Below are 26,170 nucleotides of genomic sequence, written 5' to 3'. Positions count from 1 at the left end.
GTTAAAATATGACAGATTAGGGGGGTAGGAAGTAGGGGGTAGGAAGCCTCGTGCCCGCTGAAGGGACCTCACCATAAAGCACTTTGTGAGATTTAAAAAGGGCGCAAAATGCATGTCTTTGATTCTGACTCCCTCTTGTGGTCCAACCGCAGTTGTGTACTTGTTTTATTTATTTATGTCCCGTGGTGGAATGTAACTAAGTACATGTACTAATAGTTTTGACTTCTTTACTTGAGTATTTTAACTCCACTACATCTTAAGGGTGAACCGTGTACTATATTTATTGCACTGCCTTTATTTGACACTTGTAGTATCAAATAAAATGTTACCTAATGTGTTACTTCTTTTCTTGTTACTTTTTATAATAACAAAAATAAACACGTATGCTTATAAGAATTGACGCAGTGCTATGCTAATCTACACATTGGTAGTACACAAAGTATATTAAACTGGCTTCACATTGACAAACTACAACATAGAAAAGCTTTGATATGTTTTTGTACTAACAGTTTTGACTTACTTCTTCACTGGAGTATTTCAACGTTGTGCTACTTTCTACTTCTTCTCCACTGCATCTTAGGGGTAAATCTCGTACTTTTTACTCTCCTGCAGTACTATACTAATCTACCCAGTAGTCGTACACAAAGTATATTAAACAACATTTAAATGCTCTTACATGTATTTGTTAATGATAAAAACAGAATAATATAATATTTGATATTAATATAAAACTGTGAAAAAAGCCATTCTGCATTATGACTACACCAACTTTTGATACTTTATAAGTACATTTAATTTGTAATAGAGTATTTCGGGACTGTGTATTAGTTGTACTTCCCCCCCGAATTATTAACCATCCTAATAACAAAACTATATTTACCCGTTTGAATTACATTTGGTTCACTACTGTATGTTAACCAAGTGCTCAAGCTTCTCGGTTTACTACACAAGCTTTGTTCCAATTAAAGTCAATTAAATTCTGCAGCATACATACTAACAATATGCACACTGGTTATGGATACATAGTACGATATGAAGGCTGATGCACATGACAATGTGATGACAGTACACAGATGTTCTAACCTTATAAGTTTATACCACAAATCATAGTCCTTCAAAAGGGCATTATATCTAATATTGTACTGTACATGAATCATTTTACATTTACTTTTTACATTTTGGCTGAAATCTACCAATATAAATAGTCAATACTACTCCCTGAATGTGACTGCGGACAGACTGCAGCTGAGGCAAACATATCCATTTAATCATTCTTTTTTTAAAACAACATATCTCCTACATGTGAACCTCTGAACGAGTTGTTTTTGCACACACACACACACACACAAAAACAACCTAACTGAACGCCAGACGGTGCACCGAATCACCGAGTGTCACATTCACTCCCCAAACTTGATCTGCCTCTCCTTCTGCAAACCGTGCAGCTCCTTCGCTCGATTCTTCAGCTCCTCGGCCTTCTTTTCGTCCTTCTCCGTGCCTTCCCCGAGTTTGTACATGCGACTCCCGTTGGCGCAGCCCCACACGTGTCCCAGCTCACAGGCCCTGTTGGCGTACTTCAGGGCCTGAGCCATGTCCGGCGCCAGCCCCTTGGCGTTGCCCTCGATGAACAAGGCGCTGAGGTTGAAGCAGGAGGGAGCGAAGCCGCCGGCGCAGGCCTTCTCGTAGTACTGCCGAGCGACCGCGAGGTCAGGTCCTCCCTCGCTGGCGCGCCCGTCGTGGGCCAACAGGCCGACGTTGTGGCACGCGTCCGTGGACTTCTTTCCGTTGGCGTGGCAGGAGCGCATGAAGCAGGAGTAGGCGGTTTTGAGACACTCTGTAACGCCACCTGGTGGGAAGAACTTTAAATCCATCACTTGAATACAAATCAGACACTGAAATAAAAGACAGTGCAGCAAGTGACAATCAAATTAACCAAGCTAATTATTTAAACAAACTAAAACTACTTTCTATGCAGAAGGTGGTGCATTAACTACCCCATATATATATATATATATATATATATATATATATATATATATATATATATATATATATATATATATACATATACATATACATATATATATATATATATATATATATATACATATACATATATACATATATACATATATATATATATATACATACATATACATACATATATATATACATATATACATATATATATATATACATATATATATATATACATATATATACATATATATATATACATACATATACATATATATATATACATACATATATATATATACATACATATATATATATATATACATATATATATATACATACACACACACACACACACACACACACACACACACACACACACACACACTGTTGGATCATCTAAACTCCAATAAAGCATTAGATTTCCCTTTGTTTTCATGTATATTTGCTTGGTAAACTTTATCTTGCAATGTAACCGGTAACATAAATACATCTGTACATCTAGAGTTCACTGTACTTTACTTGAATACTTAATGTCATACTATTAGTCCCGTTCATATACACAATGGAACTGCAAACATTAGAGATGATGTAATGAGGAAAACAATGAGACATGCTGCCGTTCTACCTTTGCCGGTGACGTGGTACGCCCCCAGTTTATAGCAGCTCTCTCCGTGTCCATTCGTCTCACAGTTGTGTTTGAGCACCTGTGCTGCAGACTCGTAGTTTTTCTTCACCCCTTCCAAGTAGTCCGCGAGCCTTTGGCACCCTGAGAGCCACAAGGAGAGGAGAACCGATGAGGCAGACGTCACGCGTCAAACATTCACGTTACATCTCTATCAGAACTAAAAGAAAAAATAATAAAATATCTACTGTTTTTTCTGATACCTACAGGGCAGTTGTCTTTATCTGTTTGCCAGCTGGCTTCAACAGGTTATCTTCTGCTTCTAGTGAGGCGATGCATTTATAGTGGATCCCTCAGTCAAACATTTCATTTTCTTGTTGTCTATTGAACACTTCAGAGCTACATTGAAAAGGGCAATGGCAACCTCTTGTATAGTGTTTGGCAACCCCTCCTTCATGATCTTGGTGATCTTGACAGTACTGTCTATGACACTGGTTTTCCTTTACTTTGACAAGGTAATAACGTATACAAGAAGGTAACTATATGATTTACTTCATAGATAGACTTATGCAAATGTCAAAATCTGTGCTGTCTTGTTCTTGGTTTGGTTATGTGTACATGTATATTATACATTGTATGCACATCTATTAAAATGATAATCCCTATCTGGTGTCCAATGCTTCCGCACCATCAGCCTGTGAACAGCGCATGAGTTACCTTCGGGGTCGTTTTCCTTGTGGCACTGGAAGCTGTACTCCACTCCCAAATTGTCGAGAAACTGCTTCACTTCCTTCTCGTCTTGAAAGTTTATGAGTCCAGCCATATTTTCTGCACTTGTGTGGCTTCTTGTGCTTAAGGCTTAGCTCCCTCCTACATCCACCGGTACTTGTGACCTTGGTGAATGGGTTTACCGAGCGCTGTTACAGAAGCGTTTCCTTAAAATAATAAAATAAAAACAAATAGAGTTTATTACCGATAACCGTAGCGCTAGTGGAAAAGTGCACTCTAATTACTTATAAAATAGTTCCCCTTTGCAAACAGGACACGAACAACGTGAGTGTCGGCGTGTCTCCTGCTGATGATCACTTCCGGGTTTTTAATAACCGTTCTTTCTAGGCTTCCGTAGTCCCGCCCTCCGTTCTTTCGCTTATGCACTTCCAGTGTTGTGACGGTTGTGACCTTTTGTTTACTGTCTGTCTTGTCAAAAATAGAAACTAGCTAACTGGATCTGTGGAGGGAAAAAAAACACATCCCTCCTTCCTGGTTGCGTTATTCAGAGCTGCGGTCGCAACGGTGATTATATTCGATATATATATATATATATATCCCAAAAAAAAAGATGAATTCCGCCACAGCAGACGGCTTTCGACACGTTTGCTCGGAGAGCGATTTTCCTCAACGGAGGCGACAACAAGTGAGCTAGTTAGCTGGCGTCGCCGCTCCCGGTCCGGTCGGTGCTCGTCGTCTCGTGCTGGTTACCGTCTTCCAAAACGTCCGAACAAACGGAAACGGCGAAAAATCTTTCTTTTATTTGGTTTCTTTGCCGTGGTGCAAAAGCCAAGATATTTTATAAACCATGGCCTGTAGTTTCCTAAACACGGTCAGTTGTGCTCTTTTAATTACGCCTTAAATCAACAAAAAATAATAATTAAAATTTTAAAAAAAGGACATTGAATGCAATCTTTTTGTTGTTGTTTGTTTTCCAGGACGAGGCGTCCCCGCCGGCTCTCGCGGACCTGTGTCTGACCCACGTGAGCCAGAACCTGGAGTGTTTCTGCGTGAAGCGCCCCGACGGATCCCTGCGCTTCAGAGAGGCGGTGCTCTTCCCGCAGGAGCTGGCGGACCAGCTGCTGGCCAAGATGGCCACTGACGGTATAGGCCTTTATTTTTAAACACCAGATTTATGTTTGAGTTTATTTTCTTTTTACACTTGTCAAATCACCTGTTGAACCGGTACATATAAACCAGAAAAACTGCAGTCATCTCTTGATTAACATTTGTTTTTACTTACACTTGCATACTTTTAAAAGCTTCTTGTTTACCCTAATTTTTTTTAAGATAACGCACTTAATCTGACGGTATGTTGTCACCTAAACCAAAACCACACTGTTGGCAAACAGAGGCAGTCTTGTGCAAGTCCTGCTCAGCCATGCACGAACCCAGAAATCATACAACTTTGCACTATTTTTGACTACTGTTGCCTTTAATCTCTTTTTAATATGTATCTAATATGTAACCGAGTCACATTCCATGTGTGTGCCAACAAAGCCGATTCTGATTCTGATAACATGACTCGTTCCCCCGCAGGCCTGCTGAACGACAGCACCGTGGGCGTGTTTCGTAACTGCGAATACCTGCGGCTGAGGCGGGCCTGCATCCGCACGGCGCGCATCTCGGCGGAGGCCTTCGAGGAAGCCCTCTGCTCCCACAGGCTGCTGGAGCTGGACGCCGCCAGGGTCAACGCAGACCTCACTATCCCGGATATCCTCTACGGGCTGACCACCAATAAATACTGCCAGGTAAAGTGAGAGTCTGTCAAAGGCACCCTTGATATTAAAAGTAATTTAAACGTCTTTAACGTTTTTTGGTTGTTTCCCCCTCCTCAAAACGTGCTGCAGGAGTCCCTCCAGCGACTCGTCCTGACGGGTCTCACCATGTCGTCTCTGGAGGAGCCGATCCCGCATCTCTTCAGCTCCCTGCGGGGCCTCCGCTCCCTCTCTCTGGCCAACGTCGACTTCTACGACTCCGGGCTCGTCGACGTGTGTTCGCTGCCTCGGCTGGAGAGCCTCGACCTCTCCAACACCTCGGTCACCAACCTGAGCCCGCTGCTGGGCCTGAAGGAGCGGCTGCGCTCGCTAACGCTGCACCAGCTGAAGCGGCTGGAGATGAGCACCGCGCAGCTGCTGGGAGTCATAGGCCAGTTGGATGTTCTGCAGGTTAGTGGGAGGAAGGAGTCTGCTATTAAGCCTGTTTTTGTTTGATTTTTTTATGCTGAGAAGAGCGCTTTCTCTGTGATTTCACCGGCCATGCTTGTTTTGTTCTTTACATGCGCTGCTCATGCAGCACCTGGACATCAGCGATGATAAGCAGTTTACCTCTGACGTGGCTCGGCAGCTGCTCGGGCAGCCAGGGATTCTGCCCGCTCTCGTTTCCCTGGATGTGTCTGGGAGGAAACAGGTGTGTGCGTGTGTGTGTGTGTGTGTGTTTATATTTGTTTCTGAGCATTGCAGTTCAAAAGCATGCAGGCTAAATATGTGTGAACATTGCAGGTCACAGATGCGGCTGTCAAAGCGTTTGTTGAGGAGAGACCGGGGATGACCTTTGTGGGACTTCTGGCCACAGATGCTGGATTTTCCGACTACTTCTCAGGAGAAGGGACTCTAAAGGTAAGGATGTTTGCATTGTCATTGCAGCATTACGCATAGAAATGCAGGTTCGCTACAGAAAAGTGTTTCTTGTGTGTAAACAGGTGACGGGAGAAGCCTACGAGACCCAGATCTGCGAGGCGCTGCGTCGCTACAGTGAGAGGGAAGGTTTTGTGAGAGAAGCCCTGTTTCATCTGTTCAGCCTGACCCACGTCATGGAGAAACCGAGGCCCGACATCCTCAAGGTGAAACCACGTTGTTATACTTTCCTCATTTCAATTAAACAGGTTTTCTTTTGCGCCTTATTTCAGAGAAAACTATGTCGATTATATACAGGGTTCTTACGGTCATGGAAAACCTAGAAAAGTCATGGAATTTTAAAATGGTTATTTCCAGGCCTGGAAAAGTCCTGGCCTGGAATAAAATCCCAAAAGTTTTGGAAAAGTCATGTAAATGTGTTATATTCATGTGTTCATGACGTTCATTTACACTGAGTTTGAAATCTTAAATTTTAAAAGATAGACGCTCAAAATATAAGCAGGCATACATACAGGCATCTATTTACATGTTTATTCTTGTAATCAAACTATTGTCTCATTCATTTGTGTCATTTAAGGTTTACTGTATGCTTTGGAATTCTCATTGTTAGTTTAAATACTACATTTACTCACTTTTTACTGTTTACACCCAGATTTCACAAAATGTTTGGTCATGAAAATTTGGTTTAAAGTCATGGAAATCCATTGGTCAGAATGTGTATGAACCCTGTATATAATATGATAGTTTTTTTCATCATACTTTTAGGTTAATGTGTGGAACTTCTAACCGGTTATGAAGCGGTCTCATTGTAATCGCGATGCTTTTTATGACCCACGTAAGTAAACAAGACCATCAGCGAGAAGAGTGTCTATCTCTACACGGTCGGTCTTAATGCTCGCCATCGGGATCACCGGGTTCGGATCCCACGCAAATCCAGGCGGCGAGCTTCACCTCGCTGCTGGAGACCCGGGCCGTGTTGCTGGGCCCGCTGGAGGGAAGGGAGGCACGGGAGAACAAACGGGACTCTGGCGCTTTGAAACACTTCCGCTTTTATCCACAGGGTCCGCCAAAAGCAACTCAAAGGGAAAGTTCCTCTAGTAGCTTGGGGTGGCATATTCCTTCCAGAGAGCATCATGTCAAAGCTCACTTACCGCACACTTCGACTTCCTCATCTGTCCATTTTAACGCAATATGACTTTCTTCTTCTCTTGTTTTCTTTCTCCCAGCTGGTAGTTTTGGGTATGAAGAATCACCCCGCCACTCTGCATGTCCAGCTGGCGGCGAGCGCCTGCGTGTTCAACCTGACGAAGCAGGACCTGGCAGCGGGAATGCCGGTGCGACTGCTGAGCACCGTCACTCAGCTGCTGCTGGAGGCCATGAGGACGTTCCCCAACCACCAGCAGGTAGCGTCACGCCCGCAATCGCATTCAAAAATGAAAAAAAGAAAACCAGTTTGTCGAAGAGCGACTGCATTTATCTGGCTGGCACACCTGATACAGTTTACCAGCACAGAGAGCTCTGGGGAAAAGGGTTATTCGCTTTTCGAATAAAGTATATTTTTGCACAGCATGCCACCAGTCTCCATCAATAATGGACAAGCCAACCGACAAAAGGTCACCATGCATTGCAGCTCTTAATGGCAGACTGAGAGGCAGATGGCGTAAGGAATTAACCTCTTGATGAGGTAATTACGAGTGATGGCGCGTGACTTTAAGCCGACAGTAAAGTGGCAAAGTGCAGGAGCACACGTGTGTAATACACTCTAGTAAACATATTCAACACTAAGATATTGAATGATTACAGCTTGTCTCATAATACTGGAAAATATTAATTTGAGTGGCAAAGAAAATGGTGATTTACATGTAAATAAAAAAAATCAGGACAGGACAAGAACAATTGCATGCAAACTAACGTGCAGCCCGACAATTCTGTTGTGTTGGATAACTTCTTGTAGCCCCAAAAAATAGTGCAGCTTCCTTTTTTTTTATTTTCCTCAACGTGGATGGAGAGCAGATAGAGAATACAGCAACATTGTGCTTTGTTCACCGCTAATTAAATATTCAAATCAGTGTGACCTTCACTGGAACCAAACGCAGAGATATGAATCAGTCATTATGGGAAGTGACGCAACATATTGTTTTAAACAGAACACAAAGACCTATTTCTGAATACACATTTAACAAAGTGTGTGAGGTCATTTCCGTCAGATGTTGTCCGGGTTTTGGACTGATGCCCGTTTTTGTTTTCTCCGTCTGCAGCTGCAGAAGAATTGCCTGCTGTCTCTGTGCAGTGATCGCATTTTGCAGGAGGTTCCATTCAACAGGTGACCAGTGCTTCTTTTTAAAATAATCATTTGACTGCATGTGTAAAAGGTCGCCACAGTAGAAATGTCTGCCTCTCTCTCAGGTTCGAAGCTGCCAAACTGGTGATGCAGTGGCTCTGCAACCACGAGGACCAGAACATGCAGAGGATGGCCGTGGCCATCATTTCCATCCTGGCTGCGAAGGTGAGTGTCGTACTCTGTATTTATATTCCATCACGCGCGCAGTGACCCTTGCGTCCATGTCGGGTTTTTTCCCTCAACGCTAAGACGTTTGCTTTTCCTAGCTGTCCACAGAGCAGACGGCTCAGCTGGGAGCAGAGCTGTTCATCGTGAAGGTACGCTTCTCTTTTTTTCAGCTCTAATAAGGCAAGGCAAGTTTATTTGTAGAGCGCATTTCAACGACAAGGCGATTCAAAGTGCTTTAAAAGCATCAAAACATAATTTAAGATTTAAAACAGTTAAGGAAACACTAAAACTGTCAAAAAGCTAAATAAAAATGTAATAAAAGTTGCAGTTGCAGAAATAAAATGCAGTAGTGAGATGCAGCAATTGAATCTGGATCAATTAAAGGCAACAGCAAACAGAAAAGTCTTCAATCTGGATTTAAAGGAGCTGAGGGTCCTTGTTCCAGATGTGTGGAGCAGAAAAGCTGAACGCTGCTTCTCCATAATAACAAATTATTATTATTATTATTTCCGTTGCTAATATGCTCCCTCCTACACCCTGCAGCAACTGCTCCACATCGTGCGCCAGAAGGCGACTCAGGGCGTCGTGGACGCCACCCTGAAGTTCACGCTGAGCGCACTCTGGAACCTCACCGACGAGTCGCCGACGACCTGCCGCCATTTTATTGAGAACCAGGGCCTGGACCTGTTCATCAAAGTTCTGGAGGTATGAAATGTCGCCGTGTAAACAAACCTCTAAAAAGCACTCAGGGCGGCACAGAGTAGCATGCTAGTTAATCATCACATGTTGCTCCGAAGAAGTGTGTGTGTGTGTGTGTGTGTGTGTGTGTGTGTGTGAGCCTTCGGGGGCGGGGCCGGCTGACTCACTGTTGTTTTGTTCCCCCTCTGCAGTCCTTCCCCAACGAGTCCTCCATCCAGCAGAAGGTTCTCGGCCTGCTGGTGAGTCCGCCGCTCGCTCATTGCCCTTTTTATAGAAACGGAATAAATGAACATTAACACGTCATTGTTGCCCTTTTCCCCCCCTTTTCGCCGCGTAGAACAACATCGCCGAGGTCGGGGAGCTGCACGTGGAGCTGATGGTGCAGGGCTTCCTGGACCACATCAGCACGCTGCTGCACAGCTCGGAGGTGGAGGTCAGCTACTTCGCCGCGGGCATCCTCGCCCACCTGACGTCCCGAGGAGCGGACGCCTGGACGCTCAGCCGAGAGCTTCGGTCCTCGCTGCTGGAGCAGCTGGTAGGGAACTTCACCGGCACGACGTTACCGTAGTTTTTGAAACGTTCGTTTGAGTCTCCTGCATTTTGTGTGTGTCTCTCTAGCATGACGTCATCATGAAGTGGCCCGCGCCCGAGTGTGAGATGGTGGCCTACAGGTGAGTTCTTCAGCTTCTCTACAGTAACGCGAAAAGCCACATGACGAGAGCTGCTGGTAGTCCGCCTGCTTCATTAAGAAAAAATAAATGGAAAAACCTGGGTTTTGTCACATATTAACTATTTGATAGTGAGCAGCAGTAATGAATGACACGCAGAGAAGAGCGTCTGCGTCCACAGTAAAACATCTGTACGCAATCAGAAAATAACCTTTTCTCTCTCTCAGATCGCTGTCTCTCTCTTCTACCACTCAATCACTCACTTGAAAGCAACAACAACCTTAATGTTATCAAAACAAAGAGAGACACACGAGAGAACTTCCTTGTTTTATGAATGAAGCGTACACGAGTTCTTGCGACGAGGACTTAATTTAGACCCTCTAAAGCAGTGGTTCTTAACCTTATTGGAGGTACTGAACCCTGCAAGCTTCATCAAAATGAACCATGCATCAGTTGCACACAAAATCACTGTGTTCAAAGAACAAAATCAACAAAATATGAATTTCACACAAACACATAAGAAGAAAAATTGTGCGTGTTGTGTCGGCCCGACATTGCTAGTGTGAACCGGGCTATACTGTGTGTCTTGACCCCTTGCCGAACCCCTGGGGTTCGATCGAACCCAGGTTAAGAACCACTGCTCTAAAGGGTTCCTCTAAAGGTGGAGTTCCTGCGGTCGAATAAGAGGCTCATAATAAAGCAGAAAAACAATGAAATCAATATGTTACACAGATGTTATGACTAGGACCTGATTCAGCATTCATTACCTGTGACACAAGTAAAGGAAGGTCGGATATCAAGTTATATCAACATTTATTGTAACGGCTTTGAGTCAGAACACACTTTTCTGAGAGCCAGAGATACAGTCAAGATCATTTGACTAAATACTAAACATAGTATTTTTGTGTCTCATTCTTCAGGTCCTTTAACCCCTTCTTCCCCCTGCTGGAGTGCTTCCACACCCCCGGCGTCCAGCTGTGGGCGGCCTGGGCCATGCAGCACGTCTGCAGCAAGAACGGTGAGGCGGACGCATGCAAATACAGAACTCACGGTTTCATAGGCGAGCTCACTCAGTCGTGACTCGCCGCCGTCTGTCCAAGGCAGTCCCGCGTCTCACGGACGTGTCGTGTTTCCGCAGCCGCTCGCTACTGCAGCATGTTGCTGGAGGAGGGCGGCCTGCAGCAGCTGGAGCTCGTTCACACCAACCCGCAGACCCACAAGGACGTCAAGCTGTTGGCCACGAGCATTCTGGAGAGCCTGCAGCGCCACAGAGCCCGCACCGGCCAGCCCGCCGCCAACGCCAACGCCGCCATCACACCGCAGAGGTAAATGGCTTCACGTGTGTGACAGCGGCCTCGCAGTGGACGCAGGTCTTTAAGTCTTTTTTAAAAATGATTTCTCTCTTTCAGAAAATGAGGCTGCCGGGTCCCACCACAGAGGTCATCAAGGAAAACACTAGAGGACAAAGACTCCGCAATTCTTTGCACACACACACATACACATACACTAACTTTATTTATTTTCTCTGTTTTGTTTCTTGTGATAAAAAAAAAAAAAAAACAACATTTAAAATGATGAGAACCGGTTGTCCGTTAAGATTTTAATACCAAAAGAAAACAGAAAATAAATCAGCGCTCGCGTCCTTATCTCAGTCTGAGGGTTCTCGACTCCCGAGGGCTCCGGTCGTCTGAATGAGGTCGATGCAGCTCATCGGCCGCGCGCACGCCGGCGCTTTGAGCTCAAGCACGCCGGGGTTGGCCTGAACGCTCGCGCCGCGCCCGCCAGTTTGTTTGCGGCAGTGAAACTCGCGCCTCTGGGTCTCTCAATCCTCTTTATTTCTTTTTTTTTTTTAACCAGCTAATGCCTTTTTGATTTGACGCGACGGGACACTCGCCGTGGGCGGAGTTCACTGGGTTTAAATGTTCCAAACGTTAAAGATGAAAATGTTAAATTACAGACATCTCCCTGAGGAGCTGCAGTTTATTTTTCCCTTAACGTTTAGCGCCCCCCCCCAAAAAAGAAATCAGAAGATCCAGAGTTAACATGAGTTGAAAGGATTCAATCAATCGTATCTGGTGAACTGCAAGTGTCCCCTCTGGACACAGATGGCAATCATGGTTTTGTATTTACACGCGTGCTATCGAGTCACAGCTCTTCTCTTTGGGAAACTTGTGTATGTATGGGGTTTGTTCGCTGTGCTTATGATGCGAGACGGAGCTTCGGTGTGAGCGCATGTTGTGTATGTACAAGTAGCTGCATCTTAAAAAAAAACAAAGCAAAGTATGTAATTTGTACATAATAGAAAAGAGTGCAAAACAGGACGTTGGGTTGTTCAGTATTGGTTGCATGGAAATTATTCTAATGTGTGTTCCGCTGTTTGTTTCATCTGAGAATTATGATTAAGAGCAAAGTAAACGGAGAGAGAGAAATGGGAAGTATCCACGAGTGAGTTTTGTTAAACCCCTGCTTTAGTCACGATATGACTTATTGTGATTGGACATGAAGATATTGGACTATTTAATGGTACTCAAACAGCTCTCACACACACACACAGTGAATCATGGCCTTATTGTACCCTGTGGATCAATAGTTATTTACATGAGCTGATCTCATCAGCTTTAACAAAAAGGCAAAAGAGCAGCAGAACCTGTGTTTTGTTTCCGTTGCTCCCGATGTTTTATTTCTTTTCCAAAAGAGTTGAAACAAGACCGACCATGATAACCACGTTGCTGCTGCTGGGAGTCACGTTTTCAAGTTTGGAAATAAAGAATGTACGTTCCCATGAACTGGAGAGGACGCTTGTTGTGTTTTGTCTTTTTATTACAAAGATGGCATGAAGACGAATGAAATCTGTGAGCTAAAAAGGTGTTAAAACCGTTTTATTTTCCTGAAAGATAATCATTTGTAATCAGATGAAAGCTATGGAAGCAGATTTCCGTCAACATGGATGAAGAAAGAAAATGAGAATCTATCACAAAATAATGAGTTAGCATCTGAAAATAGTGGCACTGTTAAAATAATGATCTCAAAATAATTTGAAACTTTCCATATTTTGACTTAAAAATAATGAGGAACTTTATACATATATATATGTTTTTGACTTCGAGTCGTTATTTTGAAAAAGTTTCTCAAGCGTCTCACTAAAGATCTCCTGAACGTCACAAAAGCCAACGCTGACCTCCGCTGGTCATCGACACACCGAATCAATGGGTGTTAATCGTCTATCAGACTTGAGGTTTAATGTGCGAGAGGGAATTCAAGAGTTCACTCCCCGGTGAAGCGCGGGGGTCTCTTCTCCAGGAAGGCGGCCATGCCCTCCTTCCTGTCCTGTGTGTTGATGACCTGAAAGCAGAAGAGGTCATGTGATCCGACTGGAGGCCGAAGAGAGTTTCACGAATGTCTCGACTGAACGAATCATGAGGATCATCTGTGTCCGACACACACACTTATGTTTTCCAAAGCATGAGATGGAGGGCGGGTCTTACCCGAGTGTAACACATCCGCTCTATTGCCATTGCTGAAGTCATGTCGATCTGGAAGAGACAGATTTCAGTCACTGCCATCACTGATGTAAAAAAAAAAATAATAATAATAATACTATGAATCACGCTTTACCTCCATGCCTCTGTTTATCGCCTCTTTAGCCAGCCGCACAGCCACGGGAGCCTAGGCAACGGAGACGAAAGAGAGTCAGACGCCGATGTGCAGACTGTTGTAGCCATGAAAGTCCGGCACAAAAAAGAAGAGGAATGACCAAAACAACACAACATAAAATTACCGTAAAAGTCGGGTTACAAGCCGCTCCTACCTCCGGTGGGTGTCCCCGTTGTAGCAAGCTAGCAGCAGCAGTGCTAGTAGCAAGCGCTAGCAGCAGCGGGCAATAGTGCTAGCTAGCGCTGCTGCTGCTACTGCCCGCGTCCCCGAGTCGGGTGTCGAGCCTTCGGTGGTTGTCGGAGCGCTAGCAGAAGCGCTAGCAGGAGCTCTAGCGGAGCGCTAGCAGGAGCGCTAGCAGGAGCTCTATCGGAGCGCTAGCTGGCTACAGCGGGGAGCTAACGGGGACACTGACCAAAGGTAGTAGCGGCTTGTAACCCGACTTTTACGGTAACCTTATTGTGTATTGTGATGTATATTCTGTGACTCTGCAGGAGGCCTTTGTCAAATCTAGGAGAATAACCCTGATGATGTCAGTCTGTAATCTCAAAAAATTGAGAAAATAATTTTTCTCTGGAAGCCACAAAGACACTCAGAGAGAAATCCTCGGGCTCAAGCAGCTCATCATCTCCTCCGTGCTACCTCACTTTCATTCAATGCAAACTCCTGTCAATCGTGTGTGTGTGTGTGTGTGTGTGTGTGTGTGTGTGTGTGTGTGTTGCTATTTGCGGTCCATTTCTCCACTTGACTGCCACTCTGGCCCCGCCAACTGAGGCCATCTGAGCTGGAGTGAAAGAAATATGGAGCGACAGAGGCCTGAGGAGAGGGAGGAGAGGGAGGGAGAGAAAACACAAGGAAATGGAGAGAAGGAGAAGAAGAAGAGTGTTTTGCTCTCTAACCTGGGGCAGTATCTCTCTGGCCAGGCTGAGTGCCTCTCTGTGCGCAGCGTCTCCGCTCTGGTTCTGTTCCACCGCTCTGTTCACGAGCCCGATCTCCAGCGCCGCCTGTCCTCCCAACCGCTTACCTGCAGACAGACAGAGGTGAAAGGTGAGATACGCAAAGCCAACCGCTGAACGATAAGCATCCTTTGTTTCTGTCACTCCACCTGTGAAGATGAGCTCTTTGGCCAGAGGGATGCCGACCGTCCGCGGCAGCCGCTGACTGCCCCCTGCAGGACGAAATCACCCGTCAAGGTCAACTTCTCGCAGCTGCTTCCTCTCTCTATATACCTGCACACTCGGGGGATTGCAAGGTCATTTTTTGAATTTTGTGTGTGTGACCTCATCGTCTTACCCGCCCCCGGGAGCAGCCCCCGCGTCGTCTCAATCAGACCCATCTGTGCGGTGTACGCTGAAACACACACACACATACACACACACATACATGTAGAGGACAGTTGAAGGTCTGTGCTGCCGAGTGCCATTAAGATGTGTGTGTGTGTGTGTGTGTGTTGGGGGGTGTAAAGTCTGACTGATGCCTATGACGCCAACACCTGCTAACCAAGCTCGTCAGCTCTCGGCCAATCACAGAGCTGCCACGACCAATTTAACCAATCACATGTGGATCCGGCGACATGATGAACAGCTGGGCAGATGTGTCTGCGATCATTAGTCCCCTGAGCTCATCAGCGGATTATTAAAACAACGTGAAACAGGAACAACAGCAGATTTGTTGGTTTTTTTTTAGCTCGACCGCTGTGGATTTTTCTTTTGTGTAAAAAGCTCAAAAGCTGAAGCCCTCAGCATCCGGGTTTAACCTTTAGTTCTTCACGGGAGATGCATGCTTACACTTAAAGTTAAACTATTACTTTTGAGGGCTGGAATATTCTCCATGTCTTGTGCGTCATTTTCTGTATAATTTCCTCAAACAGAACCATGAGTTTGTAATGAGTAACGAACATTTTCAACCAAAGTAAACTATGACAATCTCCAATATTTGTACCCAACAGTAACAATTATCATTTTCATCATCATTTAATCTGATGATTATTTTCCCCCATTGAAAAATGATTGTTTTGTCTACACAAAGATATACATTTCCTGAGTTGTAATTTGTTAAAATAACAATATCAGATATTAGATTGGATCTTTGTCATCAGATATTAGATCACAAAAAGGTCTTGGCTACACGGCAGGGAAACTTCCAAAGTATTTGAATGTGTGATGGGGAAATATATATGATCATTATGATAAGGAAAATGATGAAGACAACTAGACTGATTATCATATGTGGATTATCTCTTGGTTTTTAAATACATATAATCACTTTTCAAATACATGAGGAAAACCACAATATTAGAGATGATCAGAGCATCTCTGCTAACAACTAACAAGAAAAGTAGGACCCAAAAAAAAAGGATTTTTCCTGCCTTTGTAAAACTAACGCAACAATAAAAGGAGCTTTACAATGTAAAATGTCTAAATGTCCAATCCTTTAGATAAAAACTCTGGCTGATGCCTGTCAGTCCAGAGCAGGGCCCTACATGGCCTCTACTATCTTCCACCGTCCTGCACGACTCGTCCGGCTCAGAGGTCACTCACCGGCAGTGCGGAGGTCACAGGCCATGGCCAACTCCAGCCCGCCTCCCAGGGCGGCGCCGTCCATCGCCGCGATGGTCGGCATGGGCAACGATGCTGCCGGGGCGTTACAAAGGACAGAGGGGGGTTCATAGATGCTCTCTCACACACACACACACACACACACACACACACACACACACACACACTCACTGGACTCTCTCTCTTACCTATCTGAGTCATGAGGGTTCGCAGGCCGTGAACAAACATGTCAGACTCGGCGTTGTTCATCCCAGCCCTCTCTTTCAGGTCGGCACCTGTGATGCCAGAACACCGTCATTTAAACACGGCCTTCAGTCACGGAAGATCCAGACAGAAAAAAAAACTCACCTGCGCAGAAAACACCCGGCACCAAACTCCGGAAGACGACCACCTGAGCGACCGAGTCGCTGGACAGAGCGGTCACCAGGTTCCTCAGCTGCACACACGGGACACGGTGGCTCAGTCAGTGTGTGTGTGTGTGTGTGTGTGTGTGTGTGTGTGTGAGAAAGAGAGAGAGGCGATGAAGGCTCACCTGTGACACGAACACGTAGCCCAGAGCGTTTCGGGCCTTGGGTCGGCACATCAACACCTCCACGATGCCTGAGGAGGAGAGAGCGACTTACGTTAAATCTATTTTAGATAAGAAAACAAATAATCTGGTGATCCATTCGTATAAAGTTTGATTAAACTTGTTTAAATTGAGTGAGGGAGAAATAAAATTGTCTTGATCATTTTAAGGATAAGTTATTCTTCTTTTTTCTCCCCATCTGAGAAACAGGTGAGTAAAAAAAAAAATATTGGCTTGTGTTTGTTGTTGTAATACTCATTTCGGCCACAGGGGGCACCACTACCGCACGGGGCTGAAAGCATTAATGTTTTTATTTCATTTTTAGGTGAGTTTTAATGTACAAAACTTTCTCACACAAAATATAAGAAACTTGTGTTTGGAGATATATTTTTTTAATGAACTTAGAAAGATTATACTGGCAAAATATGTTGTCATGTGTTCTTAAATCATAAACCCAGGAGAGAAAACTGATCAGACTGAGATAAGAGTCGATATCCAGAATATTATTTCCCTCACTTCCCTCTCAGGGCTTCCGTACGGCACGCTGTGATCCTCATGTGATGTTTCATAACTTACAGTCAGTGTGGAAGCATATTTCTGTCTGAGTAATGAATGGAGTAAGAAAATAGAAAATAAATATAACATTGTATGATGAAGGGGATCAAATAAGCAAATTGGTCTGTTTATGGATTCATAGTTTTATGAAAAATCAACTATTTTGATAATGAATTCATAAAAGTTAGATCCTCCTTGTCTTATAGTGTAACTGATTAAATATTTATACTGATGTAATGTTTTATTTGTTTATTTCTGGGAAATGTATATGAGCAATGACGGCTATTATTTTAATTGTAATATCTTTATAGGATTCTATATGAATATATATATGAAAATATTTTTTAGATTTAATCAATAAAATAAATGATTTTCAGTTGCATCCTTAATTGAAAAAACTATATTTGAGATAATTTTGCATTCATTTTCTTTTCTTATCCGTGTTTAATTATTAATTTGTCACAGCATTTCCAAGAAATGTTCTAATGATATTTTTCAGCTGTTTCTGCTTTGAGGGAAACACGTGGTTCATATTCCTGTACAGAGAATAATCTGTATAATCCTGCTCACTAAGAATTAAACCACCTCTTATTTAAATAATGTTCCATGAAACCAGCACTTGTGGGAATGCCACCTGTTGGTCTGAAACCAGCTCACATATCTGTGCAGAATAAACAGATATGTGAACCCGGCACACTGTGGGGTCACATCCCACCCTGTCAAACAGTGACTGTGCACATTTTAACTGAGCGTCTGGGTTTGATCCTCTCCTACCGTCGTCTTCCCCCTCGAGCCGCTTTACGTCCACCTCCACCTCCATGTGCTGCCCGCGGCTGTGCGCGCGGCTGCACGCCGTCAGAGGAGCGCCGTCTCCGGCCAGCAGCGGCGCTCCGCCCCGGAGGACCGGAGCGAGCGTCTCCCGCAGAACCGCTCCCGTCCACGGGCTCGACGAGCAGCGGAGAGCCGCCAGTCTGCGGAGGAGGGCTGCCATGTTTGTTGTTTCGTTTTCCGGAGCAGGAAGGTCGTGCAGCGGAGCAGGAAGTTTGGGTTTCTTCCTGCAAGAGGAGGGACTTTCAGAAGCTGTGCGCACCAGAGAGCCAGGGGCGCATGAGACGATGGCCCCCGGGCCCAGGCACGCAAAGGGCCCCCGGGCCCAGGCACGCAAAGGGGCCCACCAACTCGGCTATATATGTAATTTTTGTCACTTTTTTTGTTGGGTTATCTCTTTTCATAGTTGTTATGAGTCTTTTTGTGTCTTTTTTTAAATTGTTTTAAATTCACTGGGTAGTCTTTTTTGTGTCTCATTGTAGTTATTTGTCTATGTGTAGTTTCTTTGTGTTTCCCGTAGTCACTTTCAGTTCCTTTGTAGTTGTTTTTGTCTCTTTGTCGTCATTTATTGTGTCTCTTTTTTATGTCTCTTTTTTGTTGCTTTGTCTCTTTTCATAGTTGTTGTGAGTCTTTTTGTGTCTCTTTGTAGCTGTTTTGTGTCCCTAAGTTGACTTAGTCTCTATTTGTAGTCCTTTTTTGTGTCTCTTTTTTGTTGTGTTGCCTCTTTTCAGAGTTGTTGTGTCTCATTGCGCATCTTTGCACCTGTAAATTGTCTTGGTCTCTTTGTAGTTTTTCTCTAATTCTAGTCCTTTTTTTGTGTCCCAATGTTGTTGTTCTTTTTCTGGTCTTTGTATCACTTAGCAGCTGTTTTGTATCTCTTTGTGGTTGTTTTGTGTCTTTTCATAGTTGTTGTGAGTCTTTTTGTGTCTCTTTGTAGCTGTTTTGCACCTCTAAGATGGTCTCTTCCTGGTCTTTTTTGTGTCTCTTTTTTGTTGTGTTGCCTCTTTTCATCGCCTCTTTGTGGTCTCCTTGTGTCTCTTTGCACCTGTAAGTTGTCTTGGTCTCTTTGTAGTTGTTTTTGTATCTTTGTCTGCATTTTTTGTGTATCTTTTTTGCTGTGTTGTCTCTTTTCATAGTTGTTGTGAGTCTCTTTATGTCTCTTTGTAGCTGTTTTGCATCTCAAAGTTGTCTTGGTCTCTTTGTAGTTTTTGTCTATTTGTAGTCCTTTTTTGTGTCACATCTTTTTGTGGTCTTTGCGTCACGTTGCAGCTGTGTTGTTTCTCTTTGTGGTTGTTTTGTGTCTTTTCATAGTTATTGTGAGTCTCTTTGTGTCTCACTGCAGCTTTGTTGTTTCTCTTTGTGGTTGTTTTGTGTCTTTTTAGCATCTCTATAATATGTTTTAGTCATTTCGAGTCTCCCTGGTTGAGTTCCATTTAGTAGGTGAAGGCCGGGGCCGCTCCACTAGATGAGATAAGATACAGAACACTTTATTGTCCCGCTGGGAGCCGCAGGTTCAGAATATGTGTCGGGTCGTTGCCTCGCTGAGCTCAGAGTGTTCATATCAGGGCTGAAGATTGTGTTGTTCTTCTTTCCCTTTGATCTTCGTTTGATTAAGACGTGCGATTTAGACTTCAGCCGTATGCTGACGGGTTACCAAACTATACTGTATGCCATATGCTCAGCTGTGCTCATAGATCTAGACTCAGATGTTGCTTTATTTAAAAATACCATTTAATCATAAAATAATTTCCATTTATCTGTCAAGTAATGAATAAGCCTGAAGAGTATTAAAAGCTGAACTATATGTCTCATGTCTTCCAAGTGTCTGAGGACTCAGTGGGTGACACTAACTGCATCATCTGTGCTCTGGGTTTACCTCTTTTTTTTACAATAAATCCATGCAGAGAGCTAAAATATAAATATATATTCTGACATTTTATCATTCACGCCTGAAACCTTATTTTTGTTGTTGTTGCAATACCTGATACCAGTCACTATTTCACTCAGCAGGACTCTGAAATTCTGAAAGTTTGTTTTCACTTCCTGTCTACACACACACACACACACACACACACACTGGACTGTCCAGTCTGTGGCCAGACAAAGTTGAGGCAAGGTTTTCCGTCCCGCTGCCCATGTCTAGTCTGACCATGCATTATTGAGCGGGTCTTTACAGGTTACACAACTACACAGTCAGACCGTGGCTCTGATGACACAACAGTCTGAGCTGTGTGTGCGTGCGTGCATATCCAGACGATTGTCATAGAAATATTGCTATTGTAACGGATCATTTGTGAAATATAAGTTATTTGAGCAGTCACATCAGATTCAATTCGCATCAATCAGGATGACTTCTCTTCCGCGACAGTGAACTCATTTTGTTGCCGTCTGGTTTTGTTTATTCTTCCCAATTGACATTGGTGCCGGTGACTCCGGGCAGTGAATCATATTAATTTGTAACTGAGATGTAAACTCATCCCGAGAGCCGAGCGTAGGTGGCCGTGTGCTGCAGGGTGTCGGGTCAGCAGAGTGATCCGGGGTCAAGAGGAGCTGAAACCAAAACCGTGAACCCGAGTAGAAACAAAGCCAATCCCACGTATTTGTGCCCACGTAGGTTTCTATAAAAACGGAAATAAAGAGCCAGCGAGAGGCGCAGGCGAGGTCATTCGAGAGGTAAAGAGAGATCACTCAGGTTTAAGTCTGCGGCTTCTGTTGCAGTGAAGTGAAATGTCACCTGGTGACGGATCTCGGAGGTTTGGGCCTCGGAGGTCAACGGGCTGCTGGGATGTGATGTGTGGCGTGTTCCTCCTCCTCCTCCTCCTCCTCCTCCTCCTCCTCCTCCTCCTCCTCGCGCGTACGTGCCTTGAGACGGAGGTCTGATGGCGGATGACGTCTGAGCGACGGACGCTGAGCCTGATGGCGCGTGACGGACGGTCCGTCCCCGGACGAGACGCATCACGGCAGCGGGAACGCGCGCACAGGACGTGGTCGCCATTAATCATCATAACAAAGGAGAAGGTTGGTTTTTGTTCAGTGAGTTTGCACTTTCGTCTCCTGGCTGCGACTGGACAGATTCTCCCCCCCTAGCCTCTTATGACACGGCACATTTAGGCCCAATTCTAGGGCCGCTGTATGCACACTTTTCCTGTGAATCTGCATTTTCTGCAGACTTTCCCTGAGGGAATTACCCACAATTCATAGCTCTGTGATGTTAAAACACGGGGCTACCATGGGGGGAGGCCCAGAGGCGTGAAACACAAAGATGACGGCACATGTGCTCAGCCCCGCATCCAACATTTGCACGGAATACATTAACATTAAAGATTTAAGATGGGCCATGAAAACACATGAAAGCAGAGTCATGAACTGTTTCTTTTAATTTTGCCGATTGATGCTGTTTTTGACCCAAAAAAAAAAAACAGATTTGATAATGAAATCCCGTCTAGTGAGGAAAGAGCCTGGAAGAGGAGTTAAAATGCAAAAATAAAACCACCACAATGTACATAGCATGTTTTGGTGTAATCACGGTAACTCAATATGTGGCCCATAAAGTTCTGTTTCATTTATTTATAGGGGGACATTGGGCCTCCAGCATTCCCCCTCCTATCCTGCAGGGGTCAGCCTCGTATCAGAGGGCGGATTGCTGTTTTTTTTTGTCGTGTCGCTCCTCGACTCCCTTTTGCTCGCCACCAGTTATGTCATTTTCACAACGAGGGCCTTTGCCAGCGGTTTCCTTCATCATCCGCTCTCAGTGTCAGTGACAGGCCACTGAAGTCAAAAAGTCACAAACGCCTCCGTCCAATATCCTTTCCCAACAAATGGCTTGTATGACTGCGGCACGACAGCGGCCTCAGCAGAGCCCCGGGGCCGTGTTCGGGCCTGGTGACGGGGCACGAGGCCGGGCATGAGTCAGAGGGAGTGAGTGGCGTCCTGTTACCGGAGCTGCCTGTCACGAGCGAGACAGCGCCGTGCTCGGGGCGTGTACAGTGTGTGTCTGTCAGATATACTGTAATACTAACACACATAGCTCTCCTGTTCTAAAGCTCATTCTACATTCATGGATGGTTTTGTTTTTTTGCTCTATATTGTCACCTATGATAAAAAAAAAAAGAAAAAGAAAGAAAAAGATCCCGAGGCACGGCTGTTTTTAACTCGTGTTAAGAGATAATTTACTTATGAAGCCGTGGAAGAAAACAACAGTGTGTTCTAGTCTGTGTGTGTACGTGTTTGCGGTGGGAGGATTAGTGACGGAGATAAAGAATATGAGAGAAGAAAATATGCATTGGAGGTGTTGCAAATTTGTTTGTGAGTTGTGACTGCTGGGGCGGTCGCACATCGACTCCACTGAAGTGTTGCTGCAGAACCAGAACCCATCACCGCCCGGTGCTCCTCTACATCTTTTCATTCCGCCAAAAGCATCGCAGCCACAATTTCTCTCCGTCCAAGCAGCACCCGAAGGTCGTTACAAACGGGTTTGAGAGAGGAGTGACCGGCGCAACATTTTCACTCTTCACTAACCCTGTTCCCTGAATGCAACAAACCAGGAAACAAGACGGAGAAAACACAGAAAGGCATACAAAGGATACTATCTTCTATTTCTTCTCTCTCGGAGAGGTCTACCTGCTAGTGCCATCCGACCTCTGCAGCTCATCCAGAATGCAGCAGCTCGACTGGTCTTTAACCTCCCGAAAATCACCCGCACTACTCCGCGACCTTCACTGGTTACCGGTGGCCGCCACGCGTCTACCGTCTACATCCAGGACATGGTAAAACCTCACACCCAAGCCCGTTCACTCTACTCAGCTTCTGCCAATCGGCTTGTAGCTCCGTCACTGCAAACTAAAAACACATCTTTTTCGACTATACCTTGAATAAAGAAGGTAGCGCCTTAGTAGCACTTTAGTAGCACTTAAATGTCTCTTACTGATCGCACTTTGTAGTTTAACTTTGTTGAAGAAATTGTACTTTCTTGATTCTTGTTGTTCTGAGTGTGTACTCATGGTTGAATGCATTTATTGTCCAGAGGGGGCGCCAGAATCAACACAAAATAAAAGCTCCTTGTCGTAGCTTTAAAGAGGTACGTCTTCAGTTCAGTGGGAATAACTGTATATACTGTATACTGTATTTTACTGTGAATAAGTGAATTCTCCACGCACAGCACCTAAACTAAACTATATCCGATATTCAACCAATTTCAGATACATTTTCTATTCTTTACTGAGGAATTATAGGCCACAAATGAAGTAAAATGTGAATTTCAAACACTGTGTTTTTAATGTTTCATCTTCTCAGAACACACACACACACGCACACACACCATCTGGTATGGAGGCAGTCAGGGTGACTGATAGAGGTACTCTTTAGTTACATTAGAATGATGGAGGTGGTGCTGGGGAAAAGAAAAACCTCGACCTCGCTGATAGATAGCGAGGCCGGTTAGGAGAAGAGTTACAACCCCTCTGAGCCGCAGTGAGAAAGAGCTCCACACGGAGGAAGAGAAAGGGTCGGAGGAAATGTGGTTATCTAGTCCGGGAGTGTCTAAAAGATGTGAGGCGACGGGTGTGAGGCGAAGGTGAGCGACGCCTCTGACGGGGAGGTCGGGGATCAGACCGGCGAGTTGACAGCCGACACTGCGTGTGCGTGCACCCTTATTAAAAAGTAACGATGAGGCCCACACGTGCACACACACACACACACACACACTCGCAAGGAAACATCCACGCACACAAGGCCTCCAAATAGCATGCAACTGTGACACACACACACACCTGTATAGACACACACACACAGGTGTGTCTGTACAGGTGCACCTCTGGAAGCTGACACCGTTTGGAGCAGCCGGGGAGGAAAGTCACATTAATGATTCTGAACCCGATCCGTTGGGGCCATTTAGACAGCAAAGTCCACGACGGAGGGATCAGACCGGCCCTGCTGATCAGGTGCTGGTCCTCCTCCTCCTCCTCTTCCTCCTCTTCCTCCTCCTCCTCCTCCTCCAGGCTGCGCATCCTTCAGCGGCGGTGCAGATGGATGTGATATGAAAAGCGCCACATGGGACATATTATATTATCCATTCGCTTTGTCCAACGATGTAATATGTATTCCATCTCGATTATATGGGTTGCCGTTCACATTTGGCGCAGGCCTTCATGGCCCCTCTGTGGGATGATTGGCAATAGCATCATCACGTCACCTGGAAAAATAATGATGTTCAGATCAGCCCCAGCTGCAACTGTTTTCGGGGTAGTTACCAAACGTTAGCATGCAGAGAAATGGAGCCGACCTGGGAGCGCCGGCAAACCGCATGTTCTTCAAATGACCACTTGAGGCTCCGAAAGCGAGACCTCCATGTTAAAACGGACAACTTTACAGCGGAAATAAATGTGTTTACAGCCTGGTAAAAAAACTGTTCTGCTCAGAGTACACACAGTACGCTGTGTTGTCGCTAACAAGATGGCGACGGCCGGAGCGGGTCCGTTTGGGTCCGTTATTGATCCAGTCTATGATGCTAACGTGCTAGCGCAGACGCTGTGAAAGCTACACAATACCGAAAGGCATACAGGTTTGAAATGATGCGCAATATATACAATAATTACAAATAATAAAACGCATCAGACTCAGTGTGCAAAGTTTCTGTGCATAATGACTTGTATTGGATAGCGGATTTAAAAAGCCAGAGCACTGAGGCTGGAAACTTAAAAAGGAATCGTTTGACATTTTGGGAAATTCCCTTGATGAAACGATAGAGACCACTTTCATATCTGTACAGCGAAAAAATGTAGCGGCAATTAAATAAACGAGCTATAACGTGTTAACTAGTGAACTTTAAAAGGTGCTGATGTTTGTCCTTTTACATCTGAATGTACATAACATGGGGAAACAGGATGAAACCTTCCATTCATTGGCTGCAATGACGCTACGTGACCTCTGGTTGACCCCTGAGGAAAGAGCTCCTCAAATGCATCCAAAGAAAAGGAGTAGCTGCTCGAACGCTACCAGTAATTATGCTAATTGTTTGAATATTTAAACCTCTTTACTAATGACTTTAATTACACCAAATCATTCATTATTTATTCATGTCCTGGCAGTCGTATAGGGAAGGAACGGCGCGGCAAATGTATGGTTGGGATGGCAACTATCACACCACATTCAGATATAATAACTCTTGCATTAATCCATCATATTACTCCAAAGTATTATACCTTTAACTGCTTTTGTTCCATTGAACGACGCATTAATGAAACGGCTGAATGTGTGACTTCCAAAAAAGAAATACTTGAGTACGATAAATAAATAAATAATGAAAATAATAACCGAGCAGACACAATAATCCATTCTGAATGCATCATGTTGTCAACAAGACATCAGGGACAGAAGGAGGAGAGGCTGAGGCCACATGGGAGAAAGGGAGAGAGAGAGACAGAGACAGGGAGGAATGGAGAGAGAGAGATGGGGAGAGAGAGAGGGAGGGAGGGAGAGAGAGAGGGAGGGAGAGAGAGAGAGAGAGAGAGGGAGAGAGAGACAGAGACAGGGAGGAATGGAGGGAGAGAGAGGGGAAAAGAGAGAGAGAGGGAAATAGAGAGAGAGGGAGAGGGAGAAAGGGAGAAAGGGAGAAAGGGAGAAAGAGAGGGAGAGAGACAGGGAGAAAGAAAGAGAAATAGAGGGAGAGAGACAGGGAGAAAGAAAAGGGAGAGAGAGAGAGGGATGGAGGGAGAGAGGGATGGAGAGAGAGAGAGAGAGAGAGAGAGGGGACCTGTCCTCCTCCTCTCATTACTTTGAGTCTCTTTCCGCTCTTCACTCTCTGGACGTCTGGTTTTCTCAGGAAGAGGACCGCCTGCTGACGTCACCACCATTGCAATCAAGCCAGTGTCAACTCGCGCGCGCAACACAAACACGAAGCACGTACTCTCGTGTGCGCGCGTGTGTGCAGAGCTGCAGTGTGTGTGGTGAGGGGGGGCGGAGCGCAGTGTGTGTGTTTGTGTGTGTGTGTGTGTGTGTGTGTGTGTGTGTGTGTGTGTGTGTGTGTGTGTGTGTGTGTGTGTGTGTGCGTGTGTGTGGAGCGGGATCACCACCACGCAGCGGAGAGTCGGAGCGCAGAAGCGGACTGAGCGCAGGAGTGGAAGCACCAACG

The 26,170-nt window shown here is 45.0% G+C and overlaps 3 protein-coding genes across 3 annotated transcripts; 1 reads left to right on the top strand and 2 right to left on the bottom strand.

The window, feature by feature from the left end:
- Positions 1–961: 961 nt before the first annotated feature.
- coa7 (cytochrome c oxidase assembly factor 7) lies at positions 962–3,662 on the bottom strand. Its single transcript, XM_079221040.1, has 3 exons — positions 3,320–3,662; positions 2,606–2,746; positions 962–1,846 (listed from the first exon to the last, which is right to left on the bottom strand). Exons 1-3 carry the CDS (start codon positions 3,423–3,425, stop codon positions 1,401–1,403), a joined length of 693 nt encoding a protein of 230 aa, XP_079077166.1. The 5' UTR covers positions 3,426–3,662; the 3' UTR covers positions 962–1,400.
- Positions 3,663–4,068: 406 nt separating this feature from the next.
- zyg11 (zyg-11 family member, cell cycle regulator) lies at positions 4,069–12,670 on the top strand. The gene is made up of 18 exons (XM_079221181.1): positions 4,069–4,202; positions 4,309–4,474; positions 4,910–5,121; positions 5,221–5,538; positions 5,666–5,779; positions 5,872–5,988; positions 6,072–6,212; positions 7,233–7,409; positions 8,265–8,329; positions 8,413–8,512; positions 8,614–8,664; positions 9,059–9,220; positions 9,406–9,453; positions 9,552–9,749; positions 9,833–9,885; positions 10,803–10,900; positions 11,021–11,207; positions 11,292–12,670. The coding sequence occupies exons 1-18, from the start codon at positions 4,179–4,181 to the stop codon at positions 11,296–11,298; spliced, it is 2,238 nt and encodes a 745-aa protein (XP_079077307.1). The 5' UTR covers positions 4,069–4,178; the 3' UTR covers positions 11,299–12,670.
- Positions 12,671–12,691: 21 nt separating this feature from the next.
- On the bottom strand, positions 12,692–18,210 carry echdc2 (enoyl CoA hydratase domain containing 2). The gene is made up of 11 exons (XM_079221180.1): positions 17,989–18,210; positions 16,624–16,691; positions 16,440–16,527; positions 16,280–16,366; positions 16,074–16,166; positions 14,827–14,883; positions 14,639–14,701; positions 14,433–14,557; positions 13,498–13,548; positions 13,368–13,415; positions 12,692–13,224 (listed from the first exon to the last, which is right to left on the bottom strand). The coding sequence occupies exons 1-11, from the start codon at positions 18,203–18,205 to the stop codon at positions 13,147–13,149; spliced, it is 975 nt and encodes a 324-aa protein (XP_079077306.1). The 5' UTR covers positions 18,206–18,210; the 3' UTR covers positions 12,692–13,146.
- Positions 18,211–26,170: the final 7,960 nt, after the last annotated feature.

This window comes from Taurulus bubalis, assembly GCF_910589615.1.
Source record: "Taurulus bubalis genome assembly, chromosome: 7".
Taxonomy (NCBI): Eukaryota; Metazoa; Chordata; class Actinopteri; order Perciformes; family Cottidae; genus Taurulus; species Taurulus bubalis.
The sequence above is the reverse complement of the archived record's forward strand: the minus strand, read 5'-3'. Positions and strand labels throughout refer to the sequence as shown.